At 60.6% G+C, this 26,376-nt stretch overlaps 2 protein-coding genes across 2 annotated transcripts in view; both read right to left on the bottom strand.

Moving 5' to 3' along the window:
• TYK2 (tyrosine kinase 2) overlaps positions 1–16,920 on the bottom strand; it is a 28,631-nt gene extending 11,711 nt beyond the window's left edge. The window contains exons 1-16 of the mRNA XM_074567103.1: positions 16,836–16,920; positions 15,958–16,100; positions 15,008–15,239; positions 14,119–14,242; positions 10,963–11,107; positions 10,455–10,618; positions 9,205–9,589; positions 8,789–8,983; positions 6,571–6,728; positions 5,780–5,903; positions 5,451–5,643; positions 5,197–5,303; positions 4,654–4,830; positions 3,817–3,904; positions 3,569–3,696; positions 1,987–2,122 (exon numbers count right to left, since the gene is read on the bottom strand). Of these exons, the coding sequence (XP_074423204.1) occupies positions 1,987–2,122; positions 3,569–3,696; positions 3,817–3,904; positions 4,654–4,830; positions 5,197–5,303; positions 5,451–5,643; positions 5,780–5,903; positions 6,571–6,728; positions 8,789–8,983; positions 9,205–9,589; positions 10,455–10,618; positions 10,963–11,107; positions 14,119–14,242; positions 15,008–15,239; positions 15,958–16,100; positions 16,836–16,905 (2,569 nt within the window). The 5' untranslated portion in view covers positions 16,906–16,920. The remainder of the gene's footprint in view (positions 1–1,986; positions 2,123–3,568; positions 3,697–3,816; positions 3,905–4,653; positions 4,831–5,196; positions 5,304–5,450; positions 5,644–5,779; positions 5,904–6,570; positions 6,729–8,788; positions 8,984–9,204; positions 9,590–10,454; positions 10,619–10,962; positions 11,108–14,118; positions 14,243–15,007; positions 15,240–15,957; positions 16,101–16,835) is intronic.
• A 1,488-nt stretch (positions 16,921–18,408) lies between these two features.
• CDC37 (cell division cycle 37, HSP90 cochaperone) lies at positions 18,409–25,649 on the bottom strand. The gene is made up of 8 exons (XM_074567125.1): positions 25,450–25,649; positions 23,859–24,140; positions 23,664–23,769; positions 23,136–23,251; positions 21,051–21,173; positions 19,964–20,146; positions 19,751–19,822; positions 18,409–18,678 (listed from the first exon to the last, which is right to left on the bottom strand). Exons 1-8 carry the CDS (start codon positions 25,549–25,551, stop codon positions 18,520–18,522), a joined length of 1,143 nt encoding a protein of 380 aa, XP_074423226.1. The 5' UTR covers positions 25,552–25,649; the 3' UTR covers positions 18,409–18,519.
• Positions 25,650–26,376: the final 727 nt, after the last annotated feature.

Here is a 26,376-nt window from a genome sequence, read left to right as displayed (position 1 = left end):
TGGGGTGGATGAGGAACTGGCTGCCTGGTCGCAGCCAGAGGGTGGTGGTCAATGGCTCAATGTCCAGCTGGAGAGGGGTGACAAGTGGTGTCCCTCAGGGATCCCTACTGGGACCGGGGCTGTTCAACATCTTCATCAATGACATAGACAGTGGGGTGGCCAACACCCCAGAGGGCCGTGCCGCCATCCAGAGAGACCTGGCCAGGCTGGAGAGTTGGGCAAAGAGGAACCTTCTGGAATTCAAGAGGGGCAAGCGCAGGGTGCTGCACCCGGGGAGGAATAACCCCCCGCAGCAGGACAGGTTGGGGGTGACCTGCTGGAGAGCAGCTCCGTGGGGAGAGACCTGGGAGTGCTGGGGGCCGACGGGATGGCCATGAGGCAGCGATGGGCCCTGGTGGCCAAGAAGGCCAGTGGCATCCTGGGGGGCATGAAGAAGAGCGTGGCCGGCAGGTGGAGGGAGGTCATCCTCCCCCTCTGCTCTGCCCTGGGGAGGCCGCAGCTGGAGTTGTGGGTCCAGTTCTGGGCTCCCCGGGTCAAGAGGGACAGGGAACTGCTGGAGAGGGGACAGCAAAGGGCTACCGAGATGCTGAGGGGACGGGAACGTCTCTCTGCTGAAGAAAGGCCGAGGGATTTGGGGCTTTTTGTCTGGAAAAAAGACACCTGAGGGGGGGATCTTAAAGGGTGGGTGTGAGGAGGATGGGGCCAGGCCCTTCTCAGTGGTGCCCGGGGACAGGACAAGGGGTAACGGGCACAAACGTGAGCACGGGAAGTTCCACCTAAACAGGAGGAGGAACTTCTTGACTTTGCGGGTGGCAGAGCCCTGGCACAGGCTGCCCAGAGAGGTGGGGGAGTCTCCGTCTGTGGAGACATCCCAAACCCGCCCGGACGCGTTCCTGTGCCGCCTGCTCTGGGTGACCCTGCTCTGGAGGGGGTTGGAGGAGATGATCTCCAGAGGGCCCTTCCAACCCTATGGTTCTATGATTCTATGATCAAGTGCACCCTCAGCACGTTTGCCAATGACAGCAAGCTGAGCGGTGCGGTCAACGTGCCGGAGGGATGGGATGTCATCCAGAGGGCCCTGGACGAACTGGAGAGGTGGGCCCAAGCGAACCTTATGAAGTTCAACAAGGCCAAGTGCAGGGTCCTACCCTTGGGTGGGGACAACCCTCGTTATCAGTAGAGGCTGGGGGATGACGTGACAGAGAGCAGCCCTGCGGAGAAGGACTTGGGGGTGTTGGTGGATGAGAAGCTGGGCATGAGCCGACAATGTGCACTCACAGCCCAGAAGGCCAATCGCATCCTGGGCCACATCAGAAGAACCGTGGCCATAGATCCAGAGAGGGGATTCTGCCCCTCTGCTCTCGTCAGACCCCACCTGGACCACCGCGTCCAGCACAAGAAGGACATGGACCTGTTGGAGCGGGGCCAGAGGAGGCCACGGAGATGATCCGAGGGCTGGAGCCCCTCTGCTGTGGGGCCGGGCTGAGAGAGTTGGGGGGGTTCAGCCTGGAGAAGAGAAGGCTCCGGGGAGACCTTGGAGCCCCTTCCAGTCCCTGGAGGGGGCCTACAGGAAAGCTGGGGAGGGACTGTTTGCAAGGGCACGGAACGATAGGACGAGGGGCAACAGTTTAAACCAGAGCAGGGGAGGTTTAGATGAGACATTAGAAGAAGTTCTTTACGCTGAGGGTGGTGAGACACTGGCCCAGGTTGCCCAGAAAGGGGGTGGAGGCTCCATCCCTGGAGACATTCAAGGCCAGGCTGGATGAGGCTCTGAGCAACCTCATCTAGTTGAAGATGTCCCTGCTGACTGCAGGGGGGTTGGACTGGATGGCCTTTAGAGGGCCCTTCCAACCCAACACGTTCTACGATTCTATGATTTATTAACTACCTGGGCTACTGGAGGGGGGGGAAAAAAGCGGCCAATTTTAGCTCCGAACAAGGCCGGGTCAAGCCTTGCTGGGTCCGAGCACGGGATGAGGCCGGTACCTTCTCGAGAGAGCACCGTAAAGCTGATGCCGGGATCGCTGAGCTTGACGAAAGGCAGGGCTCCGTCTTCCAGCCCTTTTCTGGCCAGCAGGATGTTTTTGGCGCACACGTTGCCGTGCACCAGGTTTTTATCCTCCTGCAGGGGTAAAAAAAAAAACAAAAAACAAAAAAAAAACAAAATCACGAGAGGGGGAAGAAATCTCAGGAAAAAAAAAAACTCCCGCAGACGCCTGGGAATAAGACGAAGCATCTGGATTACACCCAAATATCAAAAAGCAGGACTCCTGGCTCTTAATTACTCACGTCACCTTCCCGGCTCGTTATTCCGAAGCTGAATCCCCCGAGGGGGAAGGAAGGAATAAAAGGGAGGATCACCCGGCGCTGGGTGCGGGCCCTCGCGGGCAGCCAGGTTGCCCAAGCCTGCTGGCCAGCAGCCCAGCGAGCCGGGGAAGGCAGTGGCCTCCTCGGCGGCGGCTCTTCCCGGCCCCAAAACCCTCCGGAAATTGGGGGATGATGCCAAATTGGGTGGGGGGTGTCGATCTCCTGGAGGGGTAGGAAGGATCTCCGGAGGGATGCGGCCAGGCTGGGAAAGGAGCTGGGGGTGTTGGTCGACGGCCGGCTGAATATGAGCCAACAGCGTGCCCAGGTGGCCAAGGCGGCCACCAGCATGGCCTGTGTAAGGGCTAGTGCGGCCAGCAGGAGTGGGGCAGCGATCGCCCCCCCTGGACTCGACACTGGTGAGGCCCCACCTCCAATTCTGTGTTCATTTTTGGGTTCCCCTCAGGACAAGAAAGACCTGGAGGGGCCGGAGTGGGTCTGGAGAAGGGCAAGGAAGCTGGTGAGGGGGCTGGAGAGGAAGGAGAAGGGCCTGGAGAAGGAGGAGGAGAAGGGCCTGGAGAAGGAGAAGGGTCTGGAGAAGTTCTGGGGGACTGGGGGTGTCCAGCCCAGAGAAAAGGAGGCCGAGGGGAGACCCCGGCGCTCTCTACAACCCCCTGGAAGGAGGTTGTGGTGAGGTGGGGGGCGGTCGGTCTCTTCTCCCAAGCGATGGGACGAGAGGAAACGGCCTCAAGTTGTGCCAGGTGAGGTTTAGGATGGAGATTGGGAAGAATTCCTTCAGCCAAAGGGTTGGGAAGCGTCGGGACAGGCCGCCCGGGGCAGTGGTGGAGTCGCCATCCCCGGAGGGGATTTGGGCAGGACGCGGTGCTGAGGGACGCGGGTCAGGGGTGGCTGGGGCAGGGTTGGGGTGAACGGTCGGACTCCGTGATCTTAAGGGTCTTTTTCAACCGAGAATTTCCAGGCTGGAATTCCAAATAAGCCGCGGAGCCGGGATGCGGCGGGTGAGGTTCTCGCGCGCTCCCCTGGCCGCTTGCCTCCAGGGCGGAGGGAGCCAGGACGGGTTTTGCCAGGAGCGGGAAGGGCACTTCCCGCTAAAAATCCACCTCTTTTGCTCAGAGGGTGGAGGAAAACGGGGCAGATCCTCCCCGCCACGCTGCCGGAGACAGCCAGGGGAGCTCAAGGTGCTGGGAGGCGATCTCCGGCACGCTTCCCTTCCCCAATAATCCCCAGTTCCCAGCACCGTTACCAGGTAGCTCAAGGCACTGGCCAACTGTTTGGCCACGGTGATTTTCCAGCCCACGGTGACCCGGCCTTTCTCTTTCCTCAGCAGCACGTCCAGAGGTCCGTGTTCCACGAACTCCTCCACCATGATATCTGGGGAGAAGGGGAGAGATTTCCCTCAGGCTTCGGCCGATCAGCTCGGGGATGGAGGTGGCGGCGGCCGAGGGAAAGGCTCCGGCGGAAGGGGAGGTCGGTTGTGGAAAAATTACTCACTCTCGGAGCCTCGCACGCAGACTCCGTGCACGAAGGCCAAGTGGACGTGGGAGACTTGGCTCATCAGGCTGGCCGTCTCGAAAAACGCCTGCGGGGAGAGAGGGGGTGAGGAAGGAGTGTGTGTGTGTGGGGGGTCTCTCGCAGCATCTGGGAGCTGGTTTTATTGAAGGCTTTGTCTTCCATGGGGCAGCCGCCGCGTCTCTGGGCAAACTGGTTGCAGCTGGGCAACTGGGCCAGTGTTTCACCACCCTCGCAGGCAACAATTTCTTCTAATATCTAACCAAAATCTCCCCTTTTTCAGCTTAAAACCCTTCGGCCAACCTGGCCTTGGACCCCTCCAGGGATGGGGCAGCCACAGCTTCTCTGGGCAACCTGGGCCAGGGGCTCACCGCCCTCACAGCCAAGAATTTCTTCTAATATCTAACCAAAATCTCCCCTTTTTCAGCTTAAAACCCTTCCCCTTCGTCCCACGGCTCCCCTCCCTGATCCAGAGTCCCTTCCCAGCTTTCCCGGAGCCCCTTTAGGGACTGGAAGGGGCTCCAAGGTCTCCCCGGAGCCTTCTCTTCTCCAGGCTGAACCCCCCCAGCTCAGCCCGGCCCCACAGCAGAGGGGCTCCAGCCCTCCCAGCATCTCCGGGGCCTCCTCCGGCCCCGCTCCCACAGCTCCGTGTCCTTCCCATGGCCCCAGAGACGGAGGCAGAGGGACAGAATCCCCCCTCCTTCCCTGCTGGCCACGCTGCTGGGTTGCCGGTGGCTTTCCGGTCTACCAGCGCACGTTGCTGGCTCCTGTTGAGCCTTTCCTCCCCCCCAACACCCCCAAATCCCGTGGTGGGCTCACCAGGGCGATGTCTCTGTGACTGGGATCCAGGACTTTGAGGACCACGTGCATCTCCCGGCTGTTGTTATTTTGCTCGGTGGAGAAATATTCGGCTTCGTCCTCGGCCCCGCCGGCGCCGCAGACGGTCAGCACCCCATCGTAGATGTTGGTGCGGGTGCCCTGCCCCAGGTGGGCTCGCTGCAGGCAGACGGAGAAGGCACGAGGGTGTCAGACCCTCCTGGGGCGGGGGGGGATTTTTCAGCCTTTACGCACGATCCTCCTCTCCCCGCTTCCCTCTCCGTCACCTCCACACACTGCTGGGGGCGGCAGGGAAGGAATTGCCTCCTGCCCGCACCCCGCCGCCTCCGCACGGCTCTTTTCCCTCCTCTCCTTGAAGAGGGAAGGAAGAAAAGGCCAAAATAAACCCCAAAACCGCTCCGCGTCTCTCTCCTCTTTGCACCAGCAGCCTCGGGGGTGCGGTAGCATTGGCCCCCCGCCCCCCCGGATCAGGAAAACAGCTTCTTCCACCCACTGGCTTTACCCACTGCCTGGGAAGGGCCAAACCTGAGTGATCTCGTTCTTGCGGATCTGGTGGAAGCTGAGCTGGGTGAGGTTAAGGATCTGCTTCGCGCTGTCCTTCACCTTCCGCGCGATCAGCAGGTCCGAGATCTCTGCAAGGGGAGGGGGCAGACGGACCTTAAAGCCCCAGAAACACACGCCCCCCCCCCCCCGCCCAACCCTGGCCTCGGCCCCGGCCGCTTTCCTTCCTCGAGTCTGACTTGGGGGAGCGGGGGGAGGAAGATGTTCCATCCTCGTACCTCCCGGTTTGGGCGGACAGCATCTCTTCACCGTGAAGCTTTCGTCACCAGACTTGAGGGTGCAGCCCTTGAGGACATCCAAGAGTTCCCGCAAAGTGGGAAATTCCCGGTCCCACCCTTCCAGCACAAAGGAATTTCCTTTTTTCTGGATACGGAATTGCCTGTACTTGAGGGGTCCCTGCACTCCGGGAGCCTGGAAAAGAGAGAGTCAGGACCGGCCTCGCAGCTCCCCGGCACCCCGAAAACCTCAGCCCAGTTCATTCCTAACAAAACCAGCACCTCCCAGAGCTCACCGTTCCCAGGAATGCCGTAGCAGGAATTGCGTTTACCTGTTGTTGACCCCTTTTCACCACGGAGAGGATCATCCGGTTGAAATCAAGGACGCTCCAGCGGATGATGTAGAGCCCTTCCTCCTGCTCCTCCCGCCGCAGCTTGGCGAAAACAAATTCCTCCCTGGCAGCAGGGAAAAAAAGGGAACGGCTTGGGATCAGCCCCGAGGACACGGCGCATCCCCCCTCGGGTCCTGGTTTGGGCACCACATTTCTCTCTTTATGCTGGGAAAACAGCACTTTTAGAAGTCGGAATTTGTGAAAATATTCGCTTTAGAGCCAGCTCTGGGGTGCGGGTTTCAAGGTCTCGGTGTTTTTGAGCTCCCCAGGTGTGAGGATGAGGAGGAGCGAGACCCGGGCGCCGGCCACTGGAATTATTTCATATCACGAACGTCCCGTTAAGATGGAAATTAGATGCTGAGGAATTTTTCCTGCCATCCTGAGAACTCTTCGTCCCGCTCCCGGAGCCCTGAGCCCTTCCCTTCCTCCCGAAGCTGCAGTGCTCGCGGCATCCCAAACTTTCCAGGAGCGCCCAGCTTCCCCCTGAGCATCATCCTCGTATATTCTACATCAGTATCAGGATCAATATTAGCTCTTTAGTGTTATTAGTGTTAATTATTTAGTCTTATTCTATCGAAATATAAATAATTTCAACCCTTGGGTTTCTTTGTTTTCCCCAGTTCCCCTTTCCCGGGTTGGGGAGGGTTCACGGGGTGAAGGAATAAATTGTCGGAACGACAATAAATTGCCGCAGATTCCTCGAAGCCCCTTGTCGGGAAGAAGGCACTCACTGCATGGGCCCGTGGATGCCGTTCAAGATGCTCATGACGAGCCGCGGCGGCGCCACTTCGTGACACAGGTAGTGGCTGGAGTCGGCGGTGAGACGGAAATACCCGTCCACCAGCGAGACGAGGGAGAGAGCGCTCTCGGGAGACGGGAGAAGCACCTCCTGGGGAGAGGAAGGAGGAAAATCAGGGTGAAAAAAACATCCGGCTGGAGGAAGAACAGCCCTAAAACCCACCCATCGTGGAATTTTCAAGGTTGGAAATCATCTGGACGTGCTGCGGAGGAAAGAGAAAGGCCGGGTCACCGTGGGCTGGAAAATCACCATGGCCAAACAGTTGGCCAGTGCCTTGAGCTACCTGGTAACGGTGCTGGGAACTGGGGATTTTTGGGGAAGGGAAGCGTGCCGGAGATCGCCTCCCAGCACCTTGAGCTCCCCTGGCTGTCTCCGGCAGCGTGGCGGGGAGGATCTGCCCCGTTTTCCTCCACCCTCTGAGCAAAAGAGGTGGATTTTTAGTGGGAAGTGCCCTTCCCGCTCCTGGCAAAACCCGTCCTGGCTCCCTCCGCCCTGGAGGCAAGCGGCCAGGGGAGCGCGCGAGAACCTCACCCGCCGCATCCCGGCTCCGCGGCTTATTTGGAATTCCAGCCTGGAAATTCTCGGTTGGAAAAGACCCTTAAGATCACGGAGTCCAACCGTTCACCCCAACCCTGCCCCAGCCACCCCTGACCCATGTCCCTCAGCACCGCGTCCTGCCCAAATCCCCTCCGGGGATGGCGACTCCACCACTGCCCCGGGCGGCCTGTCCCGACGCTTCCCAACCCTTTGGCTGAAGGAATTCTTCCCAATCTCCATCCTAAACCTCCCCTGGCACAACTTGAGGCCGTTTCCTCTCATCCCATCGCTTGGGAGAAGAGACCGACCGCCCCCCACCTCACCACAACCTCCTTCCAGGGGGGTGTAGAGAGCGCCGGGGTCTCCCCTCGGCCTCCTTTTCTCTGGGCTGGACACCCCCAGTCCCCCAGAACTTCTCCAGGCCCTTCTCCTCCTTCTCCAGGCCCTTCTCCTCCTTCTCCAGGCCCTTCTCCTCCTTCTCCAGGCCCTTCTCCTCCTTCTCCAGGCCCTTCTCCTCCTTCTCCAGGCCCTTCTCCTCCTTCTCCAGGCCCTTCTCCTCCTTCTCCAGGCCCTTCTCCTCCTTCTCCAGGCCCTTCTCCTCCTTCTCCAGGCCCTTCTCCTCCTTCTCCAGGCCCTTCTCCTCCTTCTCCAGGCCCTTCTCCTCCTTCTCCAGGCCCTTCTCCTCCTTCTCCAGGCCCTTCTCCTCCTTCTCCAGGCCCTTCTCCTCCTTCTCCAGACCCTTCTCCTCCTTCTCCAGGCCCTTCTCCTCCTTCTCCAGGCCCTTCTCCTTCCTCTCCAGCCCCCTCACCAGCTTCCTTGCCCTTCTCCAGACCCACTCCGGCCCCTCCAGGTCTTTCTTGTCCTGAGGGGAACCCAAAAATGAACACAGAATTGGAGGTGGGGCCTCACCAGTGTCGAGTCCAGGGGGGGCGATCGCTGCCCCACTCCTGCTGGCCGCACTAGCCCTTACACAGGCCATGCTGGTGGCCGCCTTGGCCACCTGGGCACACTGTTGGCTCGTATTCAGGCGGCCTTCGACCAACACCCCCAGCTCCTTTCCCAGCCTGGCCACATCCCTCCGGAGACCATTCCTATTCCTACCCCTCCAGGAGATCGACACCCCCCACCCAATTTGGCGTCATCCCCCAATTTCCGGAGGGTTTTGGGGCTAGGAAGAGCCACCGCCGAGGAGGCCACTGCCTTCCCCGGCTCGCTGGGCTGCTGGCCAGCAGGCTTGGGCAACCTGGCTGCCTGCGAGGGCCCGCACCCAGCGCCGGGTGATCCTCCCTTTTATTCCTTCCCTCCCCCTCGGGGGGTTCAGCTTTGTGCTGCGGAGAATGCTTGCGTCTCCCCTCGGCCTCCTTTTCTCCAGGCTGGACAATCCCGGCTCCCTCAGCCGCTCCTCGGAAGTTCTCCAGACCTTTCTCCTTGTTCTCCAGCTTCCTTGCCCTTCTTCTCTTCTCCGCCAGCCCAAAGGAGGAGACCGTAAAACCCTTTCTCGTTGGAATTAACCCCAAAAAAACTTCCTCCTTGTTCCCAGCGTTGCCTCCTCTCAGGTTCCAGAGCGCAACGAGGGGCTCCCACGCGGATGAGAGAGAACGATTCCCACTCACCAGGCACTTGTTGTCCTGCCGGTTGATGCTGACCCTGCAATCCTTGACGACGATGTGAGTGATTTCCCGGAAATCGCAGAAATGGACCCATTTCGCCTCGTTCCGCTCCACCGGTTGAGTCAGCCCCTTGGGCTCCAGCTCTTTGGTTTTACTCTTTCTCCCAAAATATCCCCGGTGGGAAAAGTTCTCGACGCTCTGCAGAGACGGGGACACAAAGGTGTTAATTCCAGCCCTTCCTACCGCCAGGAGGCGGGCTGAGGTGGCTACTGGTCAAACTGGGATAAGCTGGAAAGGAACTTGGGCTGCCCCAGAGAGCCTGAGGAAAAGCCCAGGACCATGAGCATCCCGTCTGGGATGGGATTTGGATGGGAACGGCTCTTCCCGCCTGGCCGCGGGGAGCGCGAGCATCAATTTACCTCTACGGGCACCGGCCGCCACTGGATCCCGCTGGTGCCGGTGACGAGGACTTCGTGGGTGACGGGTGGGTCCTTGGGGAGCAGCGGGTGGCCGTGCTCCGGTTGCGAATGTCCCCCGTTGACGTAGAGCTGCGCTTTCTCCCCCTCGGAGGAGGTCTCCAAGGAGAGGACGGGGAAGAGCTCGCTGCCGAAGCGGGGCGCGAGGTGTTCCAAGGTGGCCAGGTATTTGTACATGACTTCCTGCGCCGTCAGCTTGCCCGTGCTGACCGTGTGCCGCTGGAAACGCTGCACGAATTTCTTGAAGACGTTCTTCATGCGGAATTTGGTCAGGTAGTTGTTTTGCTGGATCTGGCGGTAGAAGGAACGCGGGATGCAGTCCTTGAAGCTGGGGAGGGGGAAGGAACAAGGCCGTCAGCGGCAAGACCTCGTGGGACGTCACCAGCGAAACGCTCGGCTGGAGGAGCCGCAGCCGAGCTTTCCATCACCCAAACCCGTCCCAGGCTCACTGGGATGCACTGGAAGGAGCCTGGCCCCGTCCTCTTGCCACCCGCCCTACAGATATTGCTGAGGGCCCCTCTCCGGCTTCTCTTCTCCAGGCTGAACAGCCCCAGGTCCCCCGGCCCTTCCTCACCAGAGAGATGCTCCATCCCCTCATCATCCTCGCAGCCTCCGCCGGACCCTCTCCAGCAGTTCCCCGCTCTTTCCTGAACTGGGGAGCCCAGAACTGGACCCAGTGCTCCAGGTGTGGCCTCCCCAAGGCAGAGCAGAGGGGCAGGATGACCTCCCTCCACCTGCTGGCCACCTCAGGAGACCACTGGCCTCCTTGGACAATTGCTGGCTCGTGGGCAACCTGTTGTCCACCAGGACTCCCAGCTCTCTCTCCAGCAGGTCACCCCTAACCCACACTGGGGGGGGGGGGTTCTTCCCCCGCTCCATGAGGAACTCCATGAGGTTCCTCTCCAGCCTGCCCAGGTCTTGCCGGAGGGTGGCAGGGCCTTCTGGTGTGTCACCCACTCCTCCCAGTTTGGTGTCACCACCGCCGCTGTCCCCTCCTCCAGGTCACTGAGGAAGGTGTTGAACGAGACCGGACCCAGCCCGCACCCCTGGGGACCACCACTAGCCACAGGCCACCAACCAGACCCCACGCCGCCAATCCCAACCCTCGGAGCTCTGCCGTTGGGGCCAATTCTCCATCCACGTCACCGTCCTCTCAGGGCAGGACGGAAAGTCCCCTGAGGTCACTCGGTCACCTGTATTTTCGGGCCACTTCCTCCAGGGAGATGCCTTTTCGGATGGCGATGTGGGAGAGGTGAAGCACGGCCATGCCCAAGCTTTCGTTCTTGAACCTCTGGATCTCCTGTTCGCTCTGGAGGTCTTTCAAAGAGGCCACGTCATTGATGAATTCAAATTTTCCCTATTAAAGCAAAAGAAATTAGAGAAACGGGGAAAAAACACCCCTGTGCCGACTTACGGAGTGCTTTTTCTTATTCTTTTTTTTTTTTTTTTTTTTTAATATTAAAAGCGTAACGGGATCCCTGTAAACGTGGCTGCCGGCCTCCCGGGGAGGCTTCAAGGAGGACAAAAGCTTTGCGAGGGCAAAACTACAGCTGCGTTTGTCCTCGAAACAAAACCCTCGCAGCTGGAAAAACCAGCTCCTGACAGCCAGGGCCGAGCCGAATCTGGTTGGATCAAGAAAAACGCCCCAGGTTTCCATGATTCCGGGTGCGACCGAGCCTCTGGGCCCGCCCTGTTCGGTACCTGCTCAAAGAGATACTCGAAGGAGGATTTGTCGAGCAAAGCTCCTCCGTGCAGCTTCTCGTCGGGGGAATCGCTGGCTCGGGGCACGTTGCGATAAACGGCCGGTTCCTTGTCGTTCATCCCGTGCCAATTCCGAAAGTAGTACCTGGAGAGGAAGAGGAGGAGGAGGAGGAGGAGAGAGCCGTCCTGGAGCTCCTCGGGGTGATTTTACACCCATAAATCGGCTCCTGCCGCTCAGGATGGCCAAAAATGATGCCTCTAAAGCCAAACTCAGGTCCAGTGGTTGCCCTGGAGCTCCTTGAGGTGTTTTTTCACCTGTAAATCTGCTCCTTCCACCCAGGGTGGCCAAAAAAGATGTCCTGGAGCTCCTCAAGGTGTTTTTTTCACCCATAAATCAGCTCCTTCCGCCCAGGGGGGCCAAAAAGGTGGCCAAAAAGATGGCCAAAAAGGACCCCTTGGGTTTGCCTCTGAAGCCAAACTGGGGTCCAGCAGCCACCTTGGAGCTCCTCGAGGTGTTTCTTCACCTGTAAATCGGCTCCTTCCACCCAGGGGGGCCAAAAAGGCCACCCTGGAGCTCCTCGAGGTGATTTTACACCCATAAATCGGCTCCTTCCACCCGGGGTGGCCAAAAAGGATGTCCTGGAGCTCCTCAAGGTGTTTTTTTCACCCATAAATCAGCTCCTTCCGCCCAGGGGGGCCAAAAAGGTGGCCAAAAAGGACCCCTTGGGTTTGCCTCTGAAGCCAAACTGGGGTCCAGCGGCCACCTTGGAGCTCCTCGAGGTGTTGCTTCACCCACAAATCAGCTCCTTCCACCCAGGGGGGCCAAAAAGGCCGCCCTGGAGCTCCTCGAGGTGATTTTACACCCATAAATCGGCTCCTTCCACCCGGGGTGGCCAAAAAGGATGTCCTGGAGCTCCTCAAGGTGTTTTTTTCACCCATAAATCAGCTCCTTCCGCCCAGGGGGGCCAAAAAGGTGGCCAAAAAGGACCCCTTGGGTTTGCCTCTGAAGCCAAACTGGGGTCCAGCGGCCACCTTGGAGCTCCTCGAGGTGTTGCTTCACCCACAAATCTGCTCCTTCCACCCAGGGGGGCCAAAAAGGACGCCCTGGAGCTCCTCGAGGTGATTTTACACCCATAAATCGGCTCCTTCCACCCGGGGTGGCCAAAAAGGATGTCCTGGAGCTCCTCAAGGTGTTTTTTTCACCCATAAATCAGCTCCTTCCGCCCAGGGGGGCCAAAAAGGTGGCCAAAAAGGACCCCTTGGGTTTGCCTCTGAAGCCAAACTGGGGTCCAGCGGCCACCTTGGAGCTCCTCGAGGTGTTGCTTCACCCACAAATCTGCTCCTTCCACCCAGGGGGGCCAAAAAGGACGCCCTGGAGCTCCTCGAGGTGATTTTACACCCATAAATCGGCTCCTTCCACCCGGGGTGGCCAAAAAGGATGTCCTGGAGCTCCTCAAGGTGTTTTTTTCACCCATAAATCAGCTCCTTCCGCCCAGGGGGGCCAAAAAGGTGGCCAAAAAGGACCCCTTGGGTTTGCCTCTGAAGCCAAACTGGGGTCCAGCGGCCACCTTGGAGCTCCTCGAGGTGTTGCTTCACCCACAAATCTGCTCCTTCCACCCAGGGGGGCCAAAAAGGACGCCCTGGAGCTCCTCGAGGTGATTTTACACCCATAAATCGGCTCCTTCCACCCGGGGTGGCCAAAAAGGATGTCCTGGAGCTCCTCAAGGTGTTTTTTTCACCCATAAATCAGCTCCTTCCGCCCAGGGGGGCCAAAAAGGTGGCCAAAAAGGACCCCTTGGGTTTGCCTCTGAAGCCAAACTGGGGTCCAGCGGCCACCTTGGAGCTCCTCGAGGTGTTGCTTCACCCACAAATCTGCTCCTTCCACCCAGGGGGGCCAAAAAGGACGCCCCGGGTTTGCCTCTGAAGCCAAATTCGGCTCCAGCAGCCACCCTGGAGCTTCTCGAGGTGTTTTTTCACCCGTAAATCCGCTCCTTTTAAGAGCCAAACTTCTCGAAACTCCACTGCTGACCCCAAAACCGGCCACATCCGCCAAAAATGTGATCTGATCAGAAGGCAATGATTCTGATGCGGAGAGGCGAAGGGGAAGCGACCTCTTCCTGCCCCCAAAACCGGTTCCTTTCAGTTCCTTCCGCCCTGTTTTTACAACCAGCTGCCGAATACGTCCCCACCAGCACAGCTTCGATACGGGAGCCTCAGCTGAGCCGCAGAATTCGGCCCCAAAAATGAAAAAAATCAAAAAAAAAAAGCAGCAACAAAACCAAAACCCTCAAAAAAAGCCAGAAAAAGGTGGAATGAAATGGCCAGCGGCCACGTTTTTGGATGGAAATCCTCAAGATCGCCGTCCCCGTCACGCCCCGGGGGACACAATTATCTCGCAAAGGTGTCGATAAAAACCAGACGTCGCCACAAATAAGAGGAAGCTCGGCGGATCCACAGGCTTCCGCCCCAAAAATGGAAGGGAAAAAAGCACCAACAAAACCAAAGCCCCCCAAAAAGCGGAAAAAGGTGGAATGAAATGGCCAGCGGCCAGGTTTTTGGGGGAAATCTTCAAGATTGCTGTCCCCGTCACCCCCTGGGGGACACAATTATCTCGCAAAGGTGTCGATAAAACCCAGACGTCGCCATGAATGAGAGGAAGCTTGGCAGATCCACAAGAATTCCACCCCAAAAACAGAAGGAAAAGCATCAAGAAAACCGAAGTCCAACAAAACCAGGTGGAAAAAGCTCAGATAAAATGGCCAGCGGCCACATTTTTGGGGGGAAATCCTCAAGATCGACGTCCCCGTCACCCCCCAGGGACAGGAATATCTCACAAAGGTGTTGATAAAAGCTGGACGTCGCCAGAAATAAGAGGAGCTCGGCAGATCCGCAGGATCCAGCTCCAAAAAATGGAAGAAAAAGCCGCAAGAAAACCAAGTTCTAGCAAAACCAGGTGGAAAAAGCCCGGATAAAATGGCCAGTGACCACGTTTTTTAGGGGAAATCCTCAAGATTGCTGTCTCGGTCACCCCCAGGGGACACGATTATCTCGCAAAGGTGTCGATAAAACCCAGACGTCGCCACAAATGAGAGGAGCTTGGCGGATCCGCAAGGATTCCGCCCTCAAAACGGCGGGAGGAGAAGGACGGGGCCTCACCTCATGCGGAAAAGCAGGCTGCGGTCGGTGTCCTTGCCGATTCGGAAGAGGTGGTTGGGGGGCAGCCAGACGCGGCTGCGGGGGTCGAAGAGGGCGAAGAGGCTGTAGCAGAGCGGGGTGATGCCTGCGGAGAGAAGAAAAAAAACAAAACAAAAAAAAACCCAAAATTCGGTCAACGGGACAAAAAACACCTTTTTTTCACCCCGTTTCTTCCCACCGCCGCCATTTTGCTGGCAGCGCGGGCCTCCCTCCTCCTCCTCCTGCCCAAATTCTGACGGGAAGGCCCAAATTTCGCCGGGAATTGCCCAAGTTCTGCCGGGAATTGCCCAAATTCTGCTGGGAAGGCCCAAATTTCACCGGGAATTGCCCATCTTCCGCTTGGAAGGCCCAAACTCCACTGGGAATTGCACAAATTCTGCTGGGAATTGCACAAATTCCACCAGGAAGGCCCAAATTCTGCTGGCAATTGCCCGAATTCTGCCAGGAAGGCCCATGTTCCGGGTGGAAGGCCCAAAATCCAGGAAATCCCAAAATTGGGAATTGCCCAAATTCCATTGGGAACGCCCAAAATTCTACCGGGAAGGCCCAAATTCCATTGGGAATGCCCATCTTCCACTCGGAAGGCCCAAATTCCACTGGGAAGGCCAAAATTCCAACAGGAATTGCCCAAATTCCACGGGGAATTGCCCAAATTCCGCCGGGAATGCCCAAATTCCATTGGGAAGGCTTCGTTACCACCCAGTTATCGGGCAAAACGCCGCTTCCCAACCACCCCAAAACCCCCGATTTCCCGGCTAACCGGCCACCGCGGCGGCGGCGATTGGGAAAGAGGGAATTTTTCCACGGATTTTAGGGAAAAGCCGGGGCGGGGGGCGTTTCCGTCACTCACCGATCCTGCGGGAGAGGTCGATGCAGATTTCCTCGGCGCTGAGGGTGCCGCAGGTGTAGGTTTGGCATCGCTCCCGCTCCTCCTCCCCGCTCCAGTGCAGGAAAACCTTCACTCCGGTGCCGGTGCCGCCGGCAAAACGGCAGCCATCGGCCTCCGCGTCGCCGTGCTTCACCGCGCAGTGGCACAGAGACATGGCAGCGGCCCCCTCCGGTGCCCCCCCCCTCCCCGCAACCTGGAGGGGCAAAAAAAAACCCCACATAAAATATATAAAAATACATAAAAACTACAGCACAAGGAGCCGCGACACCAGTCTCTCCCAGTTGGGCAACTGGGGGAAGCGTAAGGCGGTGCCTGAGCTCCCAAAGGGATTAATTTGGGATGGGGGGGGGGAAGGTGAAAAAAGGACGGGGGGGGGGGATAAAAGGCCCTCCCGCGGGAAGGTGCTAGGGGCATGTCCCAGAGCCAAGGGGACGCCCCCAAAGTCCCAGGGACCCCCCCCAGAGCTGAGGGGACGGTGCTGGGGACACGTCCCAGAGCCCCAGGGACCCCCCCAAAGTCCATGGGGACCCTCCCAGAGCCCCAGGGGACCCCCCCCCCACCAGATCTGGGGGGAAGGTGCTGGGGACATGTCCCAGAGCCAAGGGGACCCCCGAAGTCCCAGGGGACCCCCACAAAGTCCATGGAGACCCCCCCCCAGAGCCGGAAGGCAGGTGCTGGAGACATGTCCCGGAGCCAAGAGGACACCCCAAAGTCCATGGGGACCCCCCCAGAGTCCCAGCGGACCCCCCAGCGCCCTCAAGGACACCCCAAGGGACAGCCCAGAGCTGGGGGGCAGGTGCTGGGGACACGTCCTGGACCTCCGGGGACCCCCCGAAGTCCCAGGGGACCTCTCAAAATAAAAAGAAACCCCCACGGCGTGGAGGAGGAGGTGGGGTGGAGCAGGACCCCACCTTCCCCCCTGCTGCTGCGGGGCAGGGGGGGGCGAAGCCGAGGCCGTGGGGCACAAACCTTCCCAATTTCCCCCCCTCCGCTGTGGGGCTGCGCCGTGGGGGTTTCTTCCACCCCAGGGGTGTCGCTCGTTCCGAGCTCAGGCCTAGCGAGGGAGGGGGAAGAGAAATAAGTTACGAGCCACTTTGCAACCCCCCGATCCCAAAAATTTCCCCCCCACACCTGCCCCACATCTGGCCATGCCGAGGCCCCCCCCGCCCCACATCTGGACTCAGGGATGGACTTTGTCCCATTTCAGGCTCTCAGAGGGTTTTTTCCACCCCACCTCCCAACCCCATGCCCCAGAGACTCCAGCCCCATATATCCAGACCCCCCCAGCCCCACATATCCATGCTCCCCCAGCCCCACATATCCTAACCTTCTACATCCCCCAGCCCCACATATCCTGAACCCCCTCAGCCCCACATATCCTAATCCCCAGAGCCTCCAGCCCCACATATTCTGAAGCCCACCAGCCCCACATATCCTGACCCACACAGCCCCACATCCCGCAGGACCCAGCCCTACATATCCTGATGACCCCCTCCCCAGAGACTCCTAGCCCCACACATCCTGACACCTCCACCCCAGAGCCTCCCAGTCCGACATATCTTGACATCTCACCCCGCATATCCTGACCCCCTGCCCCACATATCCTGATCTCCCCCAGCCCCACACACCCTGACCCCACAGGCCCCGACACCCTCTGCAGGCCCCGACCCCCCATTCCAGCGCCCCCAGCCGCCGTGTCCCGCCCCCCGGCCCCGCCCCCCGGCCCCACACCCCGCCTCCGGCCCCACACATCCCCCAGTTGCCCCACATTCCCCCCCCCAGCCCGTACCGGGCCCCGTCCACCGCCGGCCCGGCCGCCACTCCGACTCCCTCCGCCCGGCAGAGCCGCCGCTTCCCATTGGCCGCCAGAGACGCGCGCTGCCATTGGCCCGCTGCCGCCACGCCCACACGCCTGCGCCCTATGGGCGGGGCGCCGGCGAGACCCCGCCCCCGGCGAGGACCCGGCGGCAACGGCTATTGGCTGCGGAGCGGGCAGGGGGCGGGGCCTGAGGGCGAGAGGGGAGAGGGCGGGGCTGTGAGCTGGCTCCGGAGCAGGGGGCGGGGCCTGGGGGGGGCACAGCTGGATCCAGAACAGGGAAACAGCTGGATGGGGGCCCATCTGGACCCAAACCGGGATCGGAGGGGGCACAGCTGGATCCAAACTGGGGGGTGGGACTTGGGGGCACACAGCTGGGTCCAAACTGGGGAAACAGCTGGATCGGGGGCACATCTGCATCCAAACCAGGGAAACAGCTGGATCGGGGGCACATCTGGATCCAAACCAGGGAACAGCTGGATTCAGACCATGGAAACAGCTGAATCGGGGGCACATCTGAACCCAAACCTGGGTCGCAGGGCAACAGCTGGATTGGGGGGCCCACAGCTGGATCCAAACTGGGGGGTGGGGCTGGGAGGCCACAGCTGGATCCAGGGCAGGGAAAGAGCTGGATGGGGGCACAGCTGGATTCAGAGCAGGGAAACAGCCGCATCATGGGGGCACAGCTGGACCCCAACCTGGATCGGGGGCCACAGCTGGACCACGGGGCCACAGCTGGACCCAGACCAGGGAAACAGCTGGATCGGGGGCACACCTGGACCCAAACCTCGATGTGGGGGGGGGCACAGCTGGATTGGGGGTGGGCACAGGTGGATCCAAACCAGGGAAACAGCTCGATTCAGACCAGGGAAACAGCTGGATCGGGACACATCTGGACTTAAAGCAGGACTGGAGGAAGCACAGCTGGATCGGGGGGGCACAGCTGGATCCAAACCAGGAAGGGGGCCTGGGGGGGGCAACAGCTGGATCCAAACCGGGGCCCATTCTGGATGGGGGCACAGTGCAACTGGGAGCACAGCTGGATTCAAACTGGGGGGGCACATCTGGATGGAGCCGCGGGCACAGCTGGCCCCACCTGAGGGGGGGAGGGGGCACCCCAAATCCCCCCCCAGGGGTGGTTTGAACCCTCCCTTCCCCCCCCCCCCCCCCAGGGTGCCCCCACCCCCTTTTCACCCATGGCGGGGGACTCTGCATTGTCACTGCCACTCCCTGCCCCCCCAACAAAATTGTCCCCAAATCCCCCCGCCACATCCCCCCCTCCCCCCCCCCCACTTTTTCAATCTCTTTATTCACCACAACAGCCCCCTCCATGACCCCCCAGGGCCGGGGCAGGGGGGGGGACACACACGAGCAGCACAGGGACCTTCCCCAAAAGTCTCTACGGTGTCAAAAGCTTCGGGGGGGGGCACAAGGGGTGGGGGGGCCACAAGGGGTGGGGGGCGAGACCCCGTGACGCCTCCGTTTTTACGCTTTCTGCTTTTTTTTTTTTTTTTTTTACGCTTGACACATTTTTTTTTTTTGCTTGACGCATATATATTTTTTTTTTAAGCTTTACACCATTTGCGAAGGTTTACACCTTTGCCCCCCCCTCCCCGTGCCCCCCCCCGCCCTGGCTCCCCCCCCCCCACCCCTCAGCTCACGCGGTTCCTTTCTCCTCGTCGCCGTTTTCCTTCTTGATTTCTTCGTAAAGGGCTTCGCCGCCGCCGCCCCCCCCTTTCTCGGCCGCTTCCCCCCCTTTGGCGTTGGGGACCCAGAGCCCCGAATCGATGCAGCGCTGCATGTGGTACTTGGCCTCCTGCGAGGGGGGGGGGGACACGGCTCAGTGTGGGGGGGGGACACGCGGCTCAGGACCGGGGGGACACACGGCTAAAGGGGGACGACGAGACACGGCTAAAGCCGGGGGGACAACACAAGGCTCAGAGGGGGACATGAGGCTCAGGGGGGAGACATGAAGCTCGGGGAGGGGGGGGACACAGCTTGGGGGGGGGGGGGGACACGAGGGTAGGGGAGCGGGGGACACGGCTGAGTGGGACACACATGAGGCTTGGGGACAGGGGGACAAGGCTCGGGGGGACATGAGGCTTGGGGAGGGGAGGACACGGCTCGGGGAGGGGGGGGACACACGGTGAAAGGTGGGGGGGACACGGCTCGGGGACGAGGGGGGACACATGGCTCAAGGACAGGGGGACAAGGCTCGGGGGGACACAAGGATCAGGAGAGGGGTGATGGCTCGGGGAGGACATGAAGCTTGGGGACGGGAGGGGACATGGCTCGGGGGGGACACACAGCTAAAGGCGGGGGGGACACACACACGGCTCAGGGGCAGGGGGGACACACGAGGCTCACAGAAAGGGGGGGGGGACACACACAGATAAAGTGCGGGGGCACACAAGGCTCAGGGATGGGGGACAAGGCTTGAGGAGGGGACACATGGCTAAAGGCGGGGGGGGGGACACACACATGGCCAAGGAGGGGGGGACACACATGGCCAAGGGGGGGGGACACCACAGCTAAAGGTGGGGACGACACGGCTAAAGGCTGCGGGGACACACAACACAAGGCTCGGGGCGGGGGGGGTGGGGGGGTGGTCACTGCCCACTCTGCCAGACTGGGGAATGCCCCCCCCATTCCATGCCCCCCTGGGGGGGGGATAAATCCTGCCCCGGTTTGGGCGCCGCAGGGCTGCTTTCCCTCCTAACGCTTGGGAAAAGGGAATTTTTATATTTCCACCCTCGGGAGTTTGGGGGTTTTTCCTTCTTTTTCCCCAAATCCCCTTCCTGGGGGGGGGGGGAGGGGGGAGGCGGGGGGGGAAATCGGGTGATGGAATCAATATGCCGGGGGTCCCGAGAACGGGATCAAATACTCACGGTGGGATCCATTTTGCTGATGGTGTCTTGCAACATCTGAACGTCTTTTACGTCAAAGCATTTCTGCAGCTCCTGCGAGGCCGAAGAAAAAAAGGTGGGGGGGGGGGGGGGACACGACGACGACGCACATGAGAAAACCCAATTTTGCCGTTTTCTCCCCTCTAAAAAAAAAAAACAAACCTTGAAGGGGGAGGGGGGGGGGGTAAAACTCACAGGCGGGAGGGACTCGTAGACCTCCACGGGGTCCAGCCCGCCGGGGCCCAGGCGTTTCTGCCGCTCCTCTTCCTCGTATTCCTTCATCGCCTTCTCGATGCGCACCTTGGCTCGCCCCCGCACCCGCTCTTTGAAGGCTTCCAGCTCGTCGTTGAAACCCTCCATGTACTGCTGGTCGGCCGTCTGCGGGCAAAAAGGGGGGGGGGGGTGTGTCACGGAGGGGCTTCGCATGCCCCTACACCCCCTTTGCCCCCCAAAAAATCCAGCCTGGGGGCCCATCTGGCTGCATCTCCTGCCCCCCAGGCAGCCGCAGTGCCCAAACCCCATGTGTCGGGGGGGAAAGGCGGGGGAAAGGGGGAGGGGGGGGGGGGAGAGGGGGGCCTTCACATCCCCCTATACCCCCTTTTCTCCCCCCCCAAAATCCAGCCTGAGGGGCCATCCGGCTGCATCTCCTGCGCCCCAGGCAGCCGCAGTGCCCAAACCCCACGTGTCGGGGGGGAAAAGGTAGGGGAAAGGGGGGGGGGGAAGAGGCGGGCGGGAGGGGGGGGGCCTTTGCATCCCCCTATACCCCCTTTTCTCCCCCCAAAATCCAGCCTGGGGGGCCATCCGGCTGCATCTCCTGCCCCCCAAGCAGATGCAGTGGCCAAACCCCACATGTCGGGGGGGAAAGGCGGGGGAAAGGGGGGGGGGAAGTGGCGGGCAGGAGAGGGGGGGCCTTTGCATCCCCCTATACCCCCTTTTCTCCCCCCAAAATCCAGCCTGGGGGGCCATCCGGCTGCATCTCCTGCCCCCCAAGCAGATGCAGTGGCCAATCCCCACGTGTCGGGGGGGAAAGGGGGAGAAAGGGGGGGGAGAGGGGGGGGAAAGGGAGGGGAGAGGTGGGAGGAGAGGGGGGGGGGGCCTTCACTTCCCCCTATACCCCCTTTTCTCCCCCCCAAAATCCAGCCTGGGGGCCCACCCGGCTGCATCTCCTGCCCCCCAGGCAGCTGCGGTGCCCAAACCCCATGTGTCGGGTGGGAAAGGGAGAAAAAAGGGAGGAAAGAAGAGAAATGGGGGTGGGCAAGGGGGGGGCCAGCCCAGTTCTCACCTTAATTTTGGTGAAAAACTGCCTGAAACAAGCCCTGGGATCCACCTTCAGGCTCTTGGCCAGCTCCAGGATGAACTGCATGACGATGGTCTGGTGGGCGACCTGCTCCATCAGGGCGTGTTTCTGCCGGGGGGGGGGGGGGGGGGGGGGGGGCAAAAAGGGAGGTGAGGATCCCCCCCAAATTCACCCCTCGCCACGTTCCCCGCGTTGGGGACCTCGTCCCCCTAAAATTCCCCCGTCTCCACACTCCTCGCGTCAGGGGATTGATCCCCCAAATTCCCCCACCTCTGTGTTCCCTGCGTCGGGGGGGGGCTCATCCCCCCAAAATTCCCCCGTGTCCTCATTCCCTGCGTCGGGGGGGGGCTCATCCCCCCAAAATTCCCCCGTGTCCTCATTCCCTGTGTCGGGGGGGGGGCTCATCCCCCCAAAATTCCCCCGTGTCCTCATTCCCTGTGTCGGGGAGGGCGGAGCTCATCCCAGGGTTGGGGGGGCACGTGAGGGCTGGAGCTGCCCTGCTGCAGGGGGGGCTTAAATGGGGGGGGGGGGCTCCGGGAAAGCTGGGGGGGGACGACTCTTGATTGGGGAGGGGGGCAACGGGACGAGGGGGGGTGGTTTTAAATGGAAAAAGTGGGGATTTGGGGGAGACATTGGAAAAAATTTGAGATATTAGAAGGAATTTGTGGGTGGTGACCCCCCCTCCCCGGGTTGCCCAGAGAGGTGGGGGGTGCCCCATCCCTGGGGCCACCCCAGCTTGGACGGGGCCCTGGGGTGGGTGTGTCCCTGCCCGGGGCCAGGGGAGGGGGGGGCACTGGGTGGCGTTTAAAGGTCCCTTCCCAGCCCAAACCATTCCGTGATCCCGCCGTCTCCCGCTCGGCAGGGTTTTGGGGGGGGGCTCGTGCCTCCGGAAGGGGCTGGAGACCCCAAGGAAGGGAGGGGGGAAATCCCTTCTCCCGAGCCATGGGGGGAGAGGAAACGGGCTGTGGTTGTGCCCGGCGGGGGGGTTAGGTGGGAAATCGGGAATAATTCCTGCCCCCAAAGGGCTGCCCAGGGAAGAGCCGCCATCGCCGGAGGGGGACGCGGAGAGGTGGTGCCTGGGGACACGGATTAGCGCCGGAGCTGGGAATTTTTAGCTTAACGAGGGGACTTGACGACTTTAAGGGTCTTTTCTCCCATTCCAAGTCCCCGAAGGAGCCGATGGGACAAGTCCCCGATGCCCACGGAGCGGATAAAGACAATGAGGGCTTTGGGTGGGAGAGGGAACGCTGGGACTCGGAGCTGCTGGGGACGGAGCAACACTTCCCCTCGGAGCAGGTTATGGTGGTGTAATTTAGGTTAACGAGGGGATTTGACGACCTTAAGGGTCTTTTCCAACCTCAAGGATTCTCTGATTCTATGATTTCACAATTCCCTGATTCCACAATTCCGCAACTAATTCCCTGATTCTCGGATTTTTGACCAAAAAAGCAAATCCACCCGCGGCGGAAAGGGGGTTGGATGGGACTTGATGGTCGGAAAGGTCTTTTCTCCCATTCCAAGTCCCCGAAGGAGCCGATGGGACAAATCCCCGACGCCGACGGAGCGGATAAAGACGTTTGTCGCGATTCCGTGATTCACTAATTCCACCATTCCCCCGCTTCTTTTTCCTGGGGACTTCCCCTCTCCCTCTGAGAAATTTACGGAGCCTTTTGGAAACCTTCCAGAGGGGCTGGTTTAGGGTTGTTTTTTTTCTTGGTGTGGGGAAACCGGGAAAGCCGGGATTTCAAATTCCCTGCCTGTTTTTTTTTTTTTTTCCAGGCGCACTTCGGGAAGGTGGAGCCTGTATCGCTACGACCCCACCAACGACGGGATGGGGGGGGGAAAAGAAAAACGGTGGCCATCAAATCCCTCAAATCCGGATTCTCGTGATTCCACGATTCACCGATTCCGCCATTAATTCCCCGATTCGCGGATTTCCAGCAGAAAAAAAAGCAAATCGACCCGCGGCGGAAAGGCCCGGTGAAGGGAGGAGGAGGACACAACCCAAAGCAGTAAGAGGGACTGGTTTCTATCCGTGCCCCCCCCGCACCCCCTCGTCTTTTCTCTCACCTCTTCCACCTCCAGATCGATGCACCAGATGACTAAGTAATTAGCCGTCTCCTCGCAAACGAGGTGCGGGTTATCCGAGAGATATTTCTGGCTGTCGTCCCAGCGCCGCAGCATCCCTTCAAAGCAGGGCAGCCCCAGTTTAGCAGAGGATTATTTATATTATTTTTTTTCTTTTTCCCCCCACTCATTAAAAAAAAAAAAAAAAAAAGAACGGCCTCTAAATCTCCTCAGTACAAAAAAAAGAGGAAAGGGAGGAGGTGGGGGGGGGGGGGGAAGGGATTCATCCCATGGTTTAATTAAACCCTCTCCCCCCTATGGCGATTAACGAAGCTCGGCCGCGGCAGGGTGAGCAGGGAAAAAAAAAAAAAAACAAAAAAACCCAAAATCGGATGAAAAATAGATTAAATCGTCAAACGGAGCCAGCGGCAACAGAGGGGGGAGTTCCCCGCTTGATGCCCCCCCCCTCCAGGAAGGGGTTACCAGCCCGCCCCCCCTCCCAAAACTCCCCCCCCCGCCCCCAGCACTCACCGAAGTGTTTGATCTGCTTCTCGTATCTCTCCACGAAAGTTTTGTGTTTTTTCTCTTTCTGTTCTTCCGTTTCTTCCTTCTCCTCCGGTTTGACGTTGAAAACGCTCTGGGGGGAGCAGAAGGAGGTGAGCGTCCCCCCCTGCTGACCTGGGGAGGGGGGGGCCACAAAGCAGGGGGGGGCTCCCCCAAACCCACCTTGCTGAAACCATCTTTGCTGAGGGTGTCGACGTTCCAGGGCATGTTTTTCTCCTTCTTTTTCAGCTCCTCCAATTTATTCTCCCAGCTTTTCTCTTCGTTCCTCAGCTGCTGGGCTTCGGCTTGGAGTTTTTCCAACTCCCCTTTCCCGCTTTCCGGATCCCCCACTTCCAGCTCCTTCATTTTCTTCTGGCATTCGGCGAGTTTCCGTTTGCATTCCCTGCATCCTTTATCCAGCTCTTCTTTTTCCTTCTGGAATTGCTCCATCCGCTCCACGCGAGCCTGAAAAGCCACAGGATGGGAATCACATCAGGAGAGATGCCGGAAGGGGCATCGTTAACTCTCTCCCCTCGTTAGCCATGCTCCGGGAAGCCGGATGCGCTCTCCTGGGTCTGTTATCCCTGTGGAATAGGGTGAAGCCACTATGAGGGCAGACCAATGCCCCCAAAACAGTGGAATTTAGAGAAAAAATAGAGAAAAAAAATCAAGTTATTTCACACAGTTTTGGTTGGGAAGAGCTCAGGCAGCAGCTTCGTTCCCTCCCTCGGCCAAATCGGGGCCGACTCCAGAATTCCACAGCTTCCAAGTCCCTGAGGATCCAGTAGGCTCCAGTTCCAGAGAGCGTGGGGCCACACACAGCCCCCCCTCCCATTTACCACCCCCCCAAACTGGGAGAAACCCCCTGGGAGAAGCTGGGAGGGGTTATGGGAGCCCAGCCTCATCCGCCAGCCCCAGTGTGGGGAGAGACGGGGGGGGTCTGGGGGAGTGTGGGGCACCCCCCAAGAGCAGCCCCCAGTGGGAACAGGGAGGGGCTGTGCCCCCCCACGGGGAGCCCCCAGGGGAATGGGGATACCCCAGGAACCTGGGGGGGGGGGCTGGTTGCCATGGAAATGGGGGAGCCCCACTGCCCCATGGTGGGGGTCCCCACAGCTGGTCACCATGGGAACAGGAGAGGGTGTGTCCCGCCCCCCCCCCCCCAACAATGGGGAGGGTTCCTGGGAGGGGGGGGAAACAGGTCATTATGGGGATGGGGGAACCCCCACCATGGGGGGGGGGGGGGGGCGGTCCCTGGAGCTGCTTGCCGTGGGAACAGGGGACCCTGCCACCCACCCATGAGGGGGGGTCCCTGGACCGGTCATGTCGCCATGGCGACAGGGGAGACACACACATACACACACACCCCCCCCAGGGGTCCCTGCAGCTGGTTGCCAGGGCAATAAGGGGAACCCCCCGCCATGGGGGCCCCCCAGGAGCCGGTCGCCATTGCAACAGGGGATTCCCCCGTCCCCCCCCCACCGCAGGGACCCCTACAACTGGTTACCATGGCAGCAAGAGCCCACCACCCCCCTCCTGGGGTCCCTAGACCTGGTCCCCATGGCAATAGGGAAGCCCCCTCCCCATGGGGGTCCCTGCAGCCAGCAGCCATAGCAATAAGGGAACCCCCCCCCGCCTCCCCATGGGGGGGTGTCCTTGCAGCTGGTTGCCATGGCAATAAGCGCCCCCCTCCCCCTCCTCCCCAGGGGGGTCCCGGGGCCGGTCGCCATGGGAACGGGCCTGCCCGGTGGGGGGGGGAGGCGGGCGCGGGCCTCACCTGATGCCGCCATCGGAAGAGGCTGGCGGTGTCGATGTTGGGGTGAGTTTCGTCCTCGTCGTCCGAGACCTCAATGTGGTCCCACACGCTGTAATCCACCATGGCGGGGCCGCCCCGGCGCCCGCCGCCGCCTCCGGCCGCTTCTCGAACCCTCCAGCGCCCGCCCCGCCGGCTTCCGGCCGCGACGTGCGCAACTTCCGGCCACGGCGGATGACGAATTTCCGGCCGCACCCGTTCTTCCCCTTCCCCGCCCTCCTTCTGCGCATGCGCACAGCCCGCGTGGCCTCCTCGCCCGCCACAACGATGGCGGCCGTCTTAAAGAGATACGCACGCCGAAAATAGAGGGGAGGGCGGGGCCCCCCGCTCGACGCCCCAAGATCTGGGGGGGCCGGGGGAGGCTGGGGGAGAATGTCTCCCCGCTCAGGCAGGGTCTGCCCGTCTCCCACGGCCAGGGAGGGTGGGCAGGGGCCCGCCAGTGGGCAGGCGCTGCACATCTGGGGACACAGGGGGCGGGAAATGGGGACATAGGCCCATGGGGGGACATGAGGACAGAGGGACATGAGGGGCCATGGGGATAGTGACACAGGGACGGAGACACGGGGGGACATGGGGGGACAGGGCCATTAGGGGCATGGGGACATGGGGACATGGGGGACGTGGGGACAGGGCCGTGGGGGGACATGGGGACACAGGGACATGGCGACAGAGGGACACAAGGGGCCATGGGGACAGTGACACAGGGACAGGGCCACGGGGGGACACAGGGTCAGGGCCATGGGAGGACATGGGGACAATGACACAGGGTCAGGGACAGGGGGGGACACGGGGACAGGGCCATGGAGGGACATGGGGGGACAGGGCCATGGGTTGACATGGGACAGGCCCATGGGGACAGGGATATTAGGGCACATGGTGCCTTGGGGACAG

Source organism: Larus michahellis, chromosome 25 (assembly GCF_964199755.1).
Source record: "Larus michahellis chromosome 25, bLarMic1.1, whole genome shotgun sequence".
Classification (NCBI taxonomy): Eukaryota; Metazoa; Chordata; class Aves; order Charadriiformes; family Laridae; genus Larus; species Larus michahellis.
Note: the sequence above shows the minus strand (reverse complement) of the source record. Positions and strands in the feature narration are given on the sequence as shown.

Bases quoted from the DNA above. Each gene is read 5' to 3' on its own strand.
- CDC37 (XM_074567125.1), bottom strand. From the start codon at position 25,551: ATGGTGGATTACAGCGTGTGGGACCACATTGAGGTCTCGGACGACGAG. The intron at 24,141-25,449 runs GTGAGGCCCGCG...GTGGCTTTTCAG, and splicing joins TCTTCCGATGGCGGCATCAG to GCTCGCGTGGAGCGGATGGA. The intron at 19,823-19,963 runs GTGAGTTTTACC...TCGGCCTCGCAG, and splicing joins TCTACGAGTCCCTCCCGCCT to GAGCTGCAGAAATGCTTTGA.